This window comes from Labrus mixtus, chromosome 4 (assembly GCF_963584025.1).
Source record: "Labrus mixtus chromosome 4, fLabMix1.1, whole genome shotgun sequence".
Lineage (NCBI taxonomy): Eukaryota > Metazoa > Chordata > Actinopteri > Labriformes > Labridae > Labrus > Labrus mixtus.
Window position 1 is genome coordinate 17402300 of NC_083615.1, and position 15576 is coordinate 17417875.

General features: G+C 44.0%; 1 protein-coding gene across 2 annotated transcripts in view; it reads left to right on the forward strand.

Annotated features, from left to right (window-relative positions):
- The window catches only part of pot1 (protection of telomeres 1 homolog), a 55709-nt gene extending 40331 nt beyond the window's left edge, over positions 1 to 15378 (forward strand). Inside the window, exons 11-20 of one of the 2 annotated variants that reach the window (XM_061036128.1) lie at positions 8418 to 8602; positions 9018 to 9100; positions 10004 to 10036; positions 10874 to 11030; positions 11939 to 12138; positions 12231 to 12366; positions 12609 to 12688; positions 13780 to 13874; positions 14603 to 14708; positions 15028 to 15378. In XM_061036128.1, coding sequence (XP_060892111.1) covers positions 8418 to 8602; positions 9018 to 9100; positions 10004 to 10036; positions 10874 to 11030; positions 11939 to 12138; positions 12231 to 12366; positions 12609 to 12688; positions 13780 to 13874; positions 14603 to 14708; positions 15028 to 15170 — 1218 coding nt within the window. In that variant the 3' untranslated portion in view covers positions 15171 to 15378. The remainder of the gene's footprint in view (positions 1 to 8417; positions 8603 to 9017; positions 9101 to 10003; positions 10037 to 10873; positions 11031 to 11938; positions 12139 to 12230; positions 12367 to 12608; positions 12689 to 13779; positions 13875 to 14602; positions 14709 to 15027) is intronic. The other variant, XM_061036130.1, reaches the window with a different exon arrangement.
- Positions 15379 to 15576: the final 198 nt, after the last annotated feature.

Genomic DNA, 15576 nt, shown 5'->3' on the forward strand with positions numbered 1-15576 from the left:
AAGAGTCTCCCTGCATAACTTCCAGGCTCGACCCCGACTTTAACATCTTACAAAGTTTTCCAGTTTGGTGCAGGTGTAAGGTTTGTAAGTATCTCTGCAATTTCGAAAGCATGGCCGTGTAAAATTCCCAGGTGTGCTGTTACCCTCTGAAAATCATTGATGACCATCTGACCTCTTTATATAACTCCCAGCACTCTCTACATCTCCTGTATTGACGAAATGTTGGTGAAAGTTTGGACAAAAGTTTTCATGGATTTAGTCTGTGAGGTTTCAGAGTGCTGGACTGAACAGACCGTACGGTGATGAGGAGCTTTGAAGTCCACTCTTGAACCTGGGAATAGCAGGCATTGATCTTCATCCACAGCTGGAGTTAACCCAGTTCTCAAGGAACTGTAGATGTTCAAATATTTACCGGGCACTTTTAAGGGCTTTTTCTCCCTGTTTGAAAGTTGAACTTTACAAGAATCCAAGGTAAATAATTAATTTGGAAACTTCCAACAAGGACGAGAACTCTGCCAAGTGTAACTCTTTTTCCAATAGTCCATGTCGTCATCGTCTGTGAACAGAGGCGCTGCTTGTGAACAGGCAAGGCCGGCATCTGCTTGGGGCCCAAAATGTGCAAATTTTGCAATATCAGTAGGAAACCTCCCTAAGGGGGCCCCATCCGACAGCACTCACTCTTGTTGTCCTGCTTCCCTGCTTAGCGTTGCATGAATTATTGCTGGGAAACCCAAAGTGTGTTAATGAATGTAAACAATGAAAAGGTGTGGCTAAAATAACCTCTGGATTTGTTGTGTTTAAACGTTGGACATTGTGCAGTTGTAAACCAAACTTGTCAGTGCTCTCTGGTGGAAAAACATTAAATGCAGCGTTTTTCTCGCCTGAATTAAAGAGATCTCTCGCCGCTGTCGTAACACATTATCACACTTTTAGAAAAAAAAAAACAATCTCAGGCTTATTAAGCTTCAGGGACAATAAGCCATTCAGCTGCGTGATGATAATGAGTGAGGTCATCTAGTAACTCCATTGAGTCCAAATGCTTTGAAATCTGTCTTATTTGGTTATTCAGAACGATCTCCCAGGAGGAGACACCGCTTTAACATGACCTTTCTGACATTTCTTGTGATAAACTGACAGACATATCTGCTGATCCTGCTGTGTGTGTGTTAGGACATTCATAATATGACATGCCAATACTCCTACCAAAAGTCCATGATGGTTTTATTTAAGGCTCTGAGTGTAGTCGAGCTATTAAAGCTGAAATGAGGTTGGCTTCAGACGTCCCCTGTTCCCCCTTGAGTTGATTTTCCAGCACAAAGAGCCCTGCTGTTCGAGTTAAGCTGTATCTGTCTGGCTTTTAAAGCCCATCTCCTGCTGCTCCATAAAGAAACCAGTGTGAAATGAACAGTTTCTTTTCCACAGTGAGGGCACAACTCACAGCCTCAGCTTGACGAGACGCAGTGGAGGCCCAAAGCAATCCTTTGAATTTTAAGGAATCCCTTTTCACCGCGCAGCTGAGCAGCACTAATGCCACGAGACAGCAACAGCGGCGTCTTGGCTGTCGGGCAGTGGGCGGCCGGTGGAGTGTTCGGTTTTGAGACAGATCAAGTACTTAGAGAAGCCGCCACGGGCCGCTCCGCTCGGTTCCTCTCCGCTCGGTTCCTCTCCGCTCGGTTCCTCTGCCTCTTTAGAAAGAAAATGGTTTGTTTGCAGGGGAAGCTGCAGGGACGCTTTTTCTGTCAGAACCGTGAAACCAGTGCGTCCTTCAGTCCCTGAACGCCCCTTGTGCACACACTGATGGTGATAATGTGACCTTTATACTATGTGTGGTCTTAGCGGTCAAAGAGCTCAAAAAGGTGGTCGCAAAGCTTTAATGATAGTGCTGGTTCTCCTGCCGATGCTGTGAAAGTAGACGGAGCAGTGTCGGTCATACAGCGGCCGTCGTCAACAGACTGTTGTCATAGAGACAGGACAAATGTGCAGCGCTTTTCTTCTTAACACACAAACGCTTCATGCAAACACTCAGATGTTTTTTTTTTCAGATGTTTTTTATACCAGAAAGAACTTTCACAAAGCTCTCTTGAAAGCCGCCAGACTCCGTTGATAAAAACATCTATTTTAACACGAAGACTACAGGACTTTAGGCTGCGCTGCTGCCGACACAGGGTAGTTCATTTTGTATAATTGGGTTACTTTGGTGATTTAAAAATGTTGTTTTTAAAGGATCAATTTTAATCTAATCAAACACATTAACTTGTCAGGGCAGGTTAAGACCTTCAACTTCCTTATTCTACATGCAGGTTAAATTTGTGTTTTTGTCTATGGGATCTGGTGGCTTTGAAGAGAGAGGCGTTCTGGTTAGAAAAGAGGATTATACCTGAACAAGAAGGTCTTTTTAGCCAATTCCTAAGCACTCTTTTCTGTAATGTTGTCCTTTTGGTTTTGCGTGTCATTTTTAATTTCCAAAAATAACAGACAGGTGGTGATGAAATCCTGCCTCAGCATGCATCTACATAAACCAGGGCACAAAACAATTCTTATTGTTACAATTTGTTATTGTCAGACAGTTTTCTAAGAACTGCATCAACTTCCATGTAAAAGAAAAGTCTGAGTAAGTTGCTGAAATGTTGGCTGTGCTTGAATCAGGTGAGTCAGGATCTAAAGTTAGCGCTTGTGCTCTCAATTAAACTTACTCATTATAATCACACCTGGCCGCCCGCTGCAGAGAATTTAATACGTATGTACAGACAGGAAACTCGGCCGAGCTGACGCCACATGGCACCGCCTAAATTTGCCCTGCCGTCTGTCCTCAGTGTTTTTCGCAGCATTAGTCACCCTCGCAGTTCTCTCGACACCTGTTTCCAAACCCAGGCTGTGGTAGATTCTGCTAAACTCTCATGTAGCTCTGAGAAAACACAGCCAGACTCTGGAGTACTTACTGTTGTTTCTTCTGTCTCATTCTGCTAAACACTCCGGTCTCTGGAGACGACATAAATCCAGGGCAGAGTCTGGGATTGTGCAAACAAAAAAATACTGTCTGTTTGGTCTTATTGTTTGCTTCCTGGCACAGAGGGATTTATAGGATCTTCATAATGATTCACAGTCAAATACCATTTTCGCTAATGCACTTAGAAAGTGCTGCAGAGAAGAAGAAGAGAGGGCTTCTTCTTCTTCTCTGCATTAAATTTAGCTTTCACAACTTTTTGATCAAAGTAAAGACAGACGAGTAACTTAGAAGATAAGATCTTATGTTCTGTCATCAAGCCCCATGACGGGATTAAATACATTTTAATAAAAGGCAAGTGTTCTCCCAAATGGAGATATTTCATGTGTACTAAGCGATGGGCAGTCAATGCAAGGATGGATTTTCTTCGTTTTCTCTCCTTTTTGAATTATGTTCGGTGAATGGTAAATTGACTTGAGCTTTACACATTCACACACTGATGGTAGAGGCTGCTATGTAAAGAGTCCATCAGTAGTAACTAATCCATTTATACACATTCATACTCTGCAGACAAAGCAGCCGGAGCAACTTGGGGTTAAGTGTCTTGCCCAAAGACACATCGGACATGTAGCTGCAGGAGCTGGGGATCGAACCCTCGACCTTCAGGTTGAGAGACGACCGACTATACCAACTGGGCCACAGCCGCCCCATTTCTCTAAATTGTTCCCTTTAATCTCTTAAACTTTTACAGGTTTAGGTCTTTGTATCAGATAGCACCGTCTGAGTTTGCACCTGTTCACACGCGCGTCTTTCCTTTGACTTCATCCTTATTTAAACCTTCATTCAATATAAACTCACCGTAAAAGCCCTGACACACCAAGCAGACGGCAAAGAACTAGTGGCAATGAAGGCTGCCTTTGGGGTCGCCTCATGTCTTGGCCAAAAAGTTGCACTTGAACACACCATAGAGACTACACCTGACACACTGCAAAAACTAGGCCGACGACCGCTCACCGACGGTCCAACTAGGACCAACGGCTGAAGAGCTCCTTGGTGTGTCGGAGCCTTAAGAGCACAAGTTCACGACATCTTTGGGGTTTTTAGATCAAGTGAGCCGAGACTGCAAATTTTACAAACCCAATTCAACGCACATCATTTGGTCGTGTATTGCTGTAAGACATACAGACACAATCGCAAATTAGCATTTTTCATTACAAACCCTCAACACAGAAGCTCATTCAAACTGATAACGAAGTAAAAACGAGCGCACCAACACGTGTGGTGTGTCATATTGTTTAAGAGGTAACGTTCTGAACACTCAGCATCTCTCTCCTTCATTGGTCACCATCCTGTGGGTGAAGCAGAAGAGCTGATGAGTCGTCATCACAGACAAAGGATGGGTATCAGAACTCAACTCTTGGTTGATGTTATTCCTTGAGTAACGTTTCATTACTCACACTAGTCCGTTTTCTCTCAGTCAGTGTTACATGTGCAAATTAGATTTATAGGTTCGTCTGACTGATGAGTGAAAAAGTAATGAACGATACACAGAGGGGTAACTTCTCTTTGTTCAACATACTCACCTGTGCACAGCAGCTACAACTGCTTCACATCAACTAAAAGGACACCAGGCATTATTCAAATAGGCGAGCGCACATTTAAAAAACTAAACAATAGACTCCAATAATATGCAGTGCAAGATATTTGGTTTTAATCTTGCATATCATTGAAATACTTGTTCAGTGTTTAACCACCAAAAAAGAAGGAAGGGATGTGAAAGGACAACAAAGGCAGAAGAGGAAGATGGAAGGAAGAAAAAAGGAGGAGGAAGGTTGAAAGAGAAGAAGGAAGAATCGAATTTGGGAGGGGAAAAGGTAGAAAATGGAAGAATTTGAGATGTGGAGGAAAGAAGGGGAACGGTAGAAGACAGAAATGAAGAAGGAGCAAGATGGTAGACGATGGGAGGAAGAAATAGTGAAGACATGCAGAAGAGGAAGATGGAAGGAAGAGGAAAGTTAAAAAAAAGGAATTGTCAAAGAAATGGTGGAAAAGGTAGTAAATGGAAGAAATTATGAGAGATGGAAGACAGAATAAATAAAAGGAAGGCTAATCAGTGGGCGAAAGATGGGACATAATAGAAGACAGACATTAAGAATGATAAAGTTGGTAGAGAAAGGAAGAAAGAAATAGTGCAGGCAGAAGAGGAAGATGGAAGGAAGAGATTAGGGAGGGGGACTGTTAAAATAAAGGGAAGGATCAAAGAAAGGAGGGGAAAACGGAAATAATGAAGGAAGAAATTATGAGGTGGAAGACAGAACAAAAAACGAAAGGAACGATAAACGGTGGAAGAAGGAAGGAACAAGGTGGAAAGAAAGGGAAATGGTAGAAGACAGAAATGAATGAGAAAGATGGTAGACGAAAGGAGAAAGAAATAGTGAAGATGGAAGGAAGAGACGAGGGAAGAGGAAAGGTGGTAGATTGAAGAAAGAAAGAGAAATGTTGAAAACATAAAGGAGAAAAGGAAAGAGTGAGATAGGAAAGGAAGTAAGGAGGATAGGAGCCATGGCTGAAGATGAAAAGAAGGTTGTAGTGGAACGAAGAGGAAGAAACGGAGAAAAAAATATGCATGAAATTGTACAGCTGCCATATGTACTCTTGGTAAATAAACAGACTGTTCTCACACTCCAGCTCTTAAAATGGTCATGACTGATTCAAGCTGCAAATTTGCATTTCATTATTTCCTGTAGTGTTCCTGTAGCTTTCATGACGTCACACCACCTCCTCATCGTCTGAGAGAACCAAGTGGAGGAAAATAAGTGCCAGTCCTCCCCTTGTTCGCCTGTTTTCAGTGAAGAACCTCTGCATCAATCAAGGTCCCATTCTCCACCTCAAGTCCCCCGCTGTGTCTGAGCAGGGATCTGACTCTGCCACGTACCTTGCACCCCGGCTTTTTGTCTTTGAGCCAGTTGTTGTGCTAGCAGAAATACTGAACGTGATCCTCTGACTAACAGCAGAAGAAACACAAACAATGTCGATGCTACATCTGGCTCCTCGCTGCTGGAGGAGGCGCTAATGCTAGCCTTGTGGCTTCCGACCTTCGTTCTCCAGTCATCTATCAGTGAAGTGGTTTCCAAATTGGGGGTCTGTGTTATTAGTGGTTGGATAGCTCTACTGCTGTGTGTGTGTGTGTGTGTGTGTGTGTGTGGCTGTGCGATACATTACATGCTTTAACCACCTCCAGGTGCAGTTTGGGTCACCAATCTCTGGATCCTTTTTTTTGAGAATTTGCAAACTGAAAACTTTGGGAACCCCTGTATTCATGGACTCTCCACGATCTGGGTCACCTTATTTGTACCTAGAGTGGAGCCGCGCCAACATTTCCGTTGTGTACGTTTTTACTCCCCTTTTCCTCTTTTATCCAACACTGCAGTGACCGGAGAGTTTGCATGCAAACACTTGAGAGTGCTTTATGTAATGCCTGTAAACGAAGAAGCGCGTGCATCTCCCAATGGATAATGAATATAAGGCAGAGACAGGCTGTTATATTGGGAGGGCAGTAAGGCACTGGCACTGATTGAAGATACACATACTGGAGTGTACAGCCAATTCAAAGCGCTGGTCAGACATTGTTTTTACAGAAGTAGTAGCAGCTGATCAGAGTTCAAATGGAGATTTTTCACAAACTGCAGCTGCAAACTTGACCACACCAAACCTGACTCAATGAGCAGAGCTTCTCCTGCTCCTGAGGTTTCACAGTAAAATCCTTTAATGGGAGTTTAATTTGAGATTAAAGGACAATGCCAGATTATAAACCGCCTGCATGTGTTTGCAGCTCTCCAGTCCTCCCAGTTCAGCTCTGAGCTCCTCTTGTGGATCTTCAGAGGCGAGGAGGCCTCAGGAGATCAGCAGCTAATCCACCCTGACACCGACTCCGTCTTCACTCACTGTACAGAGAAAATTGATTTAAAGGAAGCCAAGGCTTATGGAGGGTTCTCTCTCTGGCTCGCTCTCCTGCTATCATACAATTAAAGGTCATATGTGTGAGTGTATCGGGGTCCTCCTGCGGTGACCATTTCTGTCATGTGGAACTAAAGAGTCAGCAGTCAGGTTTCTGCGTTTGTTGAGGATGAGCGAGGGAAGGTTTGTGAGGACTGCTGGTTAGTCGTGACAGAAAAAAAAAAAAAAAAAGCCAAACCCCTCTGAACAAAGTCCTCTGAGCATACTCTGAATCACTGTCACCACACTGACTGTTTGTTCAGTGCAACATCGCCCTCTGCTGTCTGCATTGGCCAACCAGAAGAGATTATCTCTTTCATTTTTTTAATGGATGAATCTCTCTTTTAGAGCTCACGTCCAACAGCTGGTAAAAAGAGCAAAACTGAAACTGGGTTTGATTTTAAAATCAATTCCTGACCTTCTCTTAAGCTTGCGGCCACTTTTCTGTCTGTGCTGGATTATGGAGATGTTTTAGGCGGGGAACACACTTTAAGACAATCAGGCCGATTTTGGATTTGATCCCCCCTCCCCCCCTTCAAACAAAACTGGTTCTTAAGATTCTCTTGTCAGATTCTCTTAGGCCCCCCCCCCCCCCCGTGTCCACCTAGCGCTTTTTTTTTCTGAGCGCCAGCGTCCTTTTTCAGTTGTTTTCAATGAGCAGAGAGCGTTCACAGCAGAAAAGCGGCCGCCCAGCGTCTTTTCTTTCCATGCGCTCCGCCTTATTTGTGCGACCGCTCGGAGCACTCAAGTTGAAAATCTTTCAACTTTTCAGAAAGGCGCTGTTGACGTCACCGGCGCTCTTTTCCAAATGTTTGATATTCCCCGTAGCTTTGCCGCCTACGGATCGTGTCTTGTACCCACATCCTCCTCGCTCCGTGTCTGATCGGGAAATAAACGATCTCAAATATAAAACACAGAGTACAAAGTAACAGAGCAGTGTCGGTCATACAGTGGCTGTTGTCATGGAGACAGGGCGTACGTGCAGCGCACAAACGCTTCATGCAAACACTTCAGTGTGCACAGTCAGCGCATTTCTGCCCGGAAAAGTGAGGTGTGTTGAGAGGTATCCCATCTGCTCAGGGTGAACGTTTGACATTTTTAGAGGAAATGCATTTTCGTGTCCGCCTCACATGTGACTTCATATATATTTAATCCTCCCCTCAAACTGAGATGATTTTCCGTACTAAGATCAGTTTCCTAGCCAGTTAGTTTTCAGCTCGTAAAAGCGGTTTTAAAATGTGTTCTGTAACTCGGGGCTAAAGTAATCCTGATGATGTCATAGTGATGTCATCAGTTGACTACAGGAAGTCACAACAAAGCACCTTCATGACAAAAAAACCTGAGGTGTGGACTTTAATAACATGGATGTTCTGCATGTGGGTACAGTCTAATCAAATAGAAGTTATCCAAATGCATTATGGGAAATGCAGTATTTAACGATTGTGGATTTTTAACAATGCACAATTTGTCTCCTCAGCCTGGAGACTTCCTCAGGATCTACAACCTCCGAGCAATCCCAGGATCCAGTAAGGTCCCCGGCCTCACCAGCGCCCAGGCGTTGGAGGTGGATCACATGGCGTTCCACCTGCACGGAGGGACGGCGTTCGGCAGGGGCATCCGGCTTCTTCCTGAAGACAGCCCTGAAGTGCAGGAGCTGAAGAGGTATGGCAGCAGAAGAGGGACAAATGACCTGAGCTGAGGACGAGAATAAAGTCAGTGCAGAAATCTGGGCTCTGGTTGGATGTGCTGGTTAAGAACCACAGAAGCACAAGTGTAGACGAGGTGTTTGCAGTCGGGTTTGTGCAGCAGCTGCCCATCATTTGTTCAAGGGTTTACACGTTTGGAGCAGCTGCTTTAGAGGAAACATTGGAAGTCCAATTTAAAAGCTGCTTCAGTAAATAGTCCAGGGTCAAAATCATCAAATCGGAGTTGATGCATCTTTTTTCAGTTTATGGATGCAGATAATTCAATAAAAGTACATCAGTATATAATTACTTTCACTGGATTGACTTGTATTAACTGTATATCTGTGCTGTAAATGTATTTATTTTCAACATGCGTCTTTGTGTATCTGTAGAGTGATTGCAGCAATCCCGGAGGACGAGGAGCTGAGTGACTCTGAGATGATGGAGGTCTGGAGCACTCCACCCGAGTCTCTGGGTACGAATGGGTCTTAAATCGCTCTTTTAATTTGTCCTTTTCAAATAACTAATTTTGGCTGCACTTATCTGCATAAGAAGCGAGAGGCTTGTACTGTTACAGGGGTTGATGTCTGGATAAATTAGAATAAACTATGCCAGTGTAGAAGAGGAGGCAAGACAAGATGTGAAAAAAAAAAAAGCATACAAAGCGACAGTCTGAGATGATGACAGTTTTTGCCTTTATATCAATGCTAGGTGCAATCGGACATGACCACAGTAACGACGTACAAGTGGAAAATAAATATACCAGCGAGCAGAAAGGAGTAAGACAGCGGTTTATCACGTGCATAAAGATCACACCAGTCGCAGGATATAAACGTCATCACCCTCGCTAGCTGGCCCACAGTGTACTTCTTGCATTTAATTCACTTAGGGGGCTGGCAGGAGAAAGTCAGGGTGAAGAATGCGTGCAGCTCGTCAGGAAAGTTTTGTACATGTGTAAAAACACCAGAATAAAATATGGTAGCGTAAATGTGAACGTCCTTACTGCTTTTTTCACAATGCGATGCGATGGATGGATTAAAGCTGAAGAGAGCTGCTTCCATTAGCAGCGTCGAGCTGAAAGCCCAAACTTCTCCAGGGCTGAAATGATAAGTGCAAAACTTGAGCTGTGACCTGAAGGTTTCCTTTCAAACAGACGGACAGACAGCTGTGGACAGTCGCATAAAAGCTTTGTCTTCTGACCTGCAGACATGATGGGTCACTCTGAGTGGACACCACAGTTGCTCAGTACTTTTTGTTTCTACATTTCATGATAATGGTTTTGAAAGAAACTTTTTATTCAATTCAGTTTGTCATATGCTTTAAAAAGTGTACAGTGGACAGTCAATGCAATGAAATGCATTCTCTTTTTGTGATTCAGATCTCGTCACAGTCACAGTGGAGTGCAGCACAGGTAGGAAACACAAAAAAACTCCAGCAGCTCGGCTGTGAGGTGAACATGTCCACTTGTTCAAATGGAAAAAGAACACAGATCAAATGGAGGGTCAGCGGATTGTGAACATGTTTTTCTTTTTCTCAGTAGCTCAACACCTTTCCCATCTTTTGTTTTCTTGGAAGTAGTTCATTTAGTTCAAAGGAAGAATGTGTGACATTTTACACATAAAAACAGCAGAAATCAAGTCTATCCTGTGTAAATATCTCTGTGAGTCATGACTGTCTACAATGAGTGAGAAGCTCGAGTCCCGCTGGCTGTGTTGTTGTCAGCGCCGTGTTTACATGGACGGGACGGCCGGCTCCTCCCCTTGAGTATAAAAGCTGTTTTAGTGAAGGACTAGAGAGAAGAAGAAGAACATACTCACTGATTATTTGGATGTCACGTCAGTGTTTTTAGATCACGGTCATTCTGTGTCAACTTGCATGCAATGTGAAGCTACGAGCTAACTACAGAGCGCTAACATTAGCATGCTAACACAACAATGCAGGACACAGGTGATTGCAGCTCGAGCCAACGACAAATTTGTCAGCTGCTTTTGCTGAACTACTTTGTGACAATGTCAGTGGAGAGGGGTTGGAGGTGTGTCTCTGGAGGAGAGCGGAGGCTTCAGTATGGAGTAGGCGTGGCCAAACAGCAGTTTGTTTTGGTTTCATGCTGGAGCTCACGGGCGACATCTATTGGATCAAAAAGTCACACTTTCTTCCTTTAATGTTGCATTTAGTCTTTTAAAGTTTCAAAGAGTCCCTCTGTTTGTGTCTTTTGTATCTTTGACTGTGTTCATCATGTGTGTCACAGAGAGAACCTGTGGTCATGACGTGCAGCCCGTGACGTTATCCCAGCTGAAGCGGTCTGAACCGGGTCGAGTCCACCACGTCAGAGTCCAGCTGAGATCGTACGAGCCGCTCAGACTCCACCAGGCTCTGAAACTCTACTGCAGCAAGTGTACAACCATGTAGGCTCACACGCATGCCATTTAAAGCGCCACAGTTTGAATGAACGTTCGGCTCTTTTCTTTCGTTTATGGTTTCATTTTTGTCACATGCACATGCTGAAAATATTTTTTTTACCAGGTATGTAAGGATACCTCACAATGCAATTAAGAAGTCGATTTAAATCAATTAAACATTAAGTATACGGGCAGCTGTAGCCTAGCGGTTAGTGCACCCAGTGTACCGAAGTTTAGGAGTGTGCAGCCTGGGTTCAAATCCGACCTGTGGCTCCTTTCCCACACGTCATTCTCCACTCTCTCTCTCAGTCCTGTTTCTGAATCTATCCACCATTTTAACCAGCAGTAGGGCACTACCTGCTTATGACTCCCCTAATTCAACATCCGTAGCTGAAGAAGAGATGTGTACAGACATGGTGGAAACAAGTGAAGATTTTGAATTTGAGTATATAATTTGTCTCTTTCCTAATTTAAGCGCTGCATCCTTCAGAGGACTCATGTGAAGGCTGATTACGTCACAGTGTTGCGGTGAAGGCGGTCCTGTTTTGAAGGCTCTGTCAAATCAAATGCGGCCGACTAATGCGTCCTTCTTTCTGTGGCCAACCATCGAGTGCATCCCACGTGGCCCCACATCTCCTGTGCATCTTTTTTTCACTTTTATTTGTCATCAAAGCTCTTAATTATAGACTCAGCCTAAGTGGATTATTAAAAAGGCTGCTTTTATAGGGAGCCGGCATACAAAATGATGGGAGTGTTGTTTTGTTTGTAGGTCACATGGTGGCCGCAGTAATCACTTCCGTCTTTTTCATAACCAGCTAAAAAAGAAGGCACCAAAAATGTCTCCCCTTCTCTCAGTCAGTGTGGATCGTTACATTCACATCTGATTTCTCTCTGATCGTGTGCTGTGATTTCAGGCGGGAGGTCCCAGACGATGAAGAGGTTGATGGTGTCTTTTCTGAGGCGTCCAGGGACTCTGGACCTTGCAGTCCCCCAACGTGGGCGCTGTCAGGGCAGGTCGATGCCCCCAGGGATACCCCTAATCGAGCTCTCGGTGTTCACCTGTCCACCCAGCTCGTATCTGAGGGGAGATCTAAGGAGCTCGTCTTCCTCAGGGGTGAAGTCTCCTCTAGTTTGTATTATTGTCTCAGGAATTTGAAGTTTTGTCCTAAAATCAGACACCCGTAAACGGACGTTCTGGCGTTGCAGGTTCGACTCTGGAGGAAACGTGTCACCTGGCGTCCACCTATCAGAACATCGTCCCTGTGAGGTCATCAGGAGGTCAAATGGCTTTGCTCGACCTGTCTGCACCTTTTCTGTTCAGAGGCAGGAAGAGATACTACGGGTCAGAGATGAGCCGCACACACACACAAAAATTACAGTTAGATATGTATTTTTAAGCTCCAATATGTCAGATATATACTAAAATAAAAAAAAAAATGAAAGTTTCACTAAAAACAGCTGAGTTGAAACATGAACTGATGAGAGAGGATGTGTTTGATGTCTTTACTCGTAACTCTGATTCACAGTACATTTGTTCTGCAGTGGAGGATCTGTTCTCTTGACGGTGTCCTGTGTGTGTTTTAGGTGTAAGCGGTGTTCCGAGACCGCAGTGAGGGAACCCTGTGCTGTGGAGTTGCTGATCGACGAGAAGGTCGTTGCAGAAGGTGAGACATCAGACCTTTTTTTTTTAATGGTGCGCTTCTGCAACAGAGCCGTAAAAAAAGCTCCTCCTCCATTACCTTTTTGTGTACATTCATAATGATTCCATTAGTCTGTGATTTCACATCGTGTTCTGAAAGCACGACGAGTAGAGAAACAGCCGGAGCTACACACACACACACACACACACACACACACACACACACACAGTCACAGCGCTTTTTCCTCCCCCTGCTGACGCCGCCAATCTGTGACATTCACAGTGAAGGTGAGACGTCACAGGGACGTACATATCGCACCTTGAACCGACAGTTTGAATAGCGTGACAGAGTTTGATTTCAGTCTGAGAGAAACTGTCGAGATGTAAAACAAACTGTTCACAACTCTTTGTTTGGTTTCCAGCTTGTTCTGCGACCACAAATGTCATAAATGGAGCTTTAAAAGAAACCCAACATCAACTCACAATGAAAGCTTTTACGTTTCCTGCTCCTTCTGATTGGAACAAGTTCCCTTTAAATATCCGCTCTTTGTCATTTTTCTTATTTAAAAACCTTTTTGTTTTCTCATCTTAAAGCAGATTGCTCATGTCAGCACAGTTTGTTTCCTCTACGTATGGACTGACTGTATCCAAGCGACAATCTCCGGTGTTTAAAAAATGAAGCCAATGACAAAGTGCAAAATCCTGCATTTCATCACTCGTCCACTAGAGGCTGGCTCCAGGAACACCAGAAGTCACATACACACCCATTCAAAAAAGCAGTTTTTACAGCATAAATAAACATGTTTACAGCCTGGTACAAAAAACAAATAGGTCTGATTAGTTATTGTCATCATGGGCACACACTGTAGTTTTTTAAAATTGCTCCGTTTGATTTTGAAAACGATGCATTTTATCCGGATCCCCCATCTCCAGATGAGTGATGTCACTCAGGCCTCGTCCATTAATATTTACAGACGATGGACTAACTTCTTTAGGTTGTCCTTCTTCTTCTTCCCAGTTTAGCAGGCAGGAATAAAAGGCCCAGAAGAACTCCTTTCCTTTCCTTCTTTTTAATGATGAATGTACTCCCTATGTGTAAATGTCTCTGTTCTGCAGCTCTTGGCGTTCAGCTGCTGCAGTTCGTCCTGCTGATGAAGCTCGAGCTGCAGGACTCGACGGACACTCTGGACGTCTTCCTGTGGAGAGACGCTGTGAGTTTCCACATGGCGATCAAAGTCCAGCTCAGTCTGCATCAAAGGAGACCTTTAGATGTACAGTGTTGGAGAAGTTAAAAAAAAGAGGCTAATGTGGAAGTGCTTAAACATGCTTTCCTTCTGACTGCCAGCAGGGGGCGACTCAACCTGCGTAACCTGAGTGTCTACTGACCCACAAAATGTGAAATAAATCCATCCAGTCCTTTGTTTGTGGTCTGCATAAGTCTTACAACACAGAGGAAAATGCTCAGTTTCAAATCTGCCACAGTGTGTCACAGTGGGATTCTGGTAAAAAAAAACCCTCCCCTCCCCTGGTATCTCCACCCATGGACTCCACCCCCAGCCTAGAACAAAACTTTTGAGCAGGTCCGCCATTTATAATTCTCGCTACAGAGGAGTGATGTCTATCGGGAAAACTCAGGGGGGACTCATTGCATTTAAAGAGACACACACACCAAAACGGAGCGTTCTGAGAGAGCTGGTTTATACAGGGTCACAAACCTCCTCTGGTGCTTGATTCATGTTATATTTTGACCAAAGCACAGAACAGATGTTTCATTTAGACCACAGGGGACTGTTTGAAAAGGTGGAAAGGGGGATAATATGTCCTCTTCAAAGTCACAACAACATGATGAAAGAGATGAAAATCAACGTCCTGAAACGCTCAGAAGAGATGCTAGCGTCTTTGTTCATGATTAATGTGAGTGCTTTGCTTCCATCATCAGGAGAATTTCTTCGCCGTGGCAGCAGAGGACGCAGCGGCCAATCAGGAGGCTCAGAACAGCATCCATCAAGCGATGAACTTCCTCTGTCCACCAGGGGGCAGCACAGGTAAACGTTTTAAAATCACTTAATAAATCTTTTTCTCTGTAAAAATAAATAAAAAGTATTGAGTGCTCACTTCAGCTCTGACTTGACTAATGAATCAGCAGACACATTTAGAAATCATGACAAAACACCAGAACAACCAAAGCCTCTTGAGCTAGTTGCTATGGCAACCCCAAACCTGGCACACGACACACAATGAAGGTAACAAAGAAATCTCCAGGAGAGAGAACAGCAAATACAGCAGAGCAGCCTCACAAAGTTTAGTCCAATAGAAATCTAAATGTGAGTGTGACGTCAGGCTCAGGTGTGTTTGTGTCCTCAGGTGAGCGTCCATGGATGGATTTGTGTCTGGCGGCGTACGAAGCAAAGGACGACGGAGGACAGAACCAAACGTGCTATCAGATCTGTCGGACCATCTTCACCAGACCCCCCTCATCGACACGCAGCAACCCCAACCCAGCCTGAAAAACCTGCCCCGTTCAAAAATCACGAGAAGACACTCACCTGGTTTAGCATCTCACGCACTTTGAGCTTTATTTAAACTTATTGCTGAAAACAAACAAACATTCATATTTTTTTTAATGTATAAAGCTGTTGACTGAGGTGTGAGTGTGTGTGTTTTAAAAATGTTCTCTGAGTCTTTTAATAACTCTTTTAATAAAAAAAAGAAAAAGAAGTCTGACTCGTTATTTCTCCTGGAGTAGAGATCTTGTGTTCAATTAAAATCTGAAGCTTCTGTGTGCAGACGAGACGAGAGGTGGAATCACTTTTTTTTATTTCAGCAGAACAAGTACGAGAGAGCGCAGTACCGTGGCAACCATCCGCGGGCGCTATCTTGGCATCATTTCATTTACCACACATGGTGGTTTGT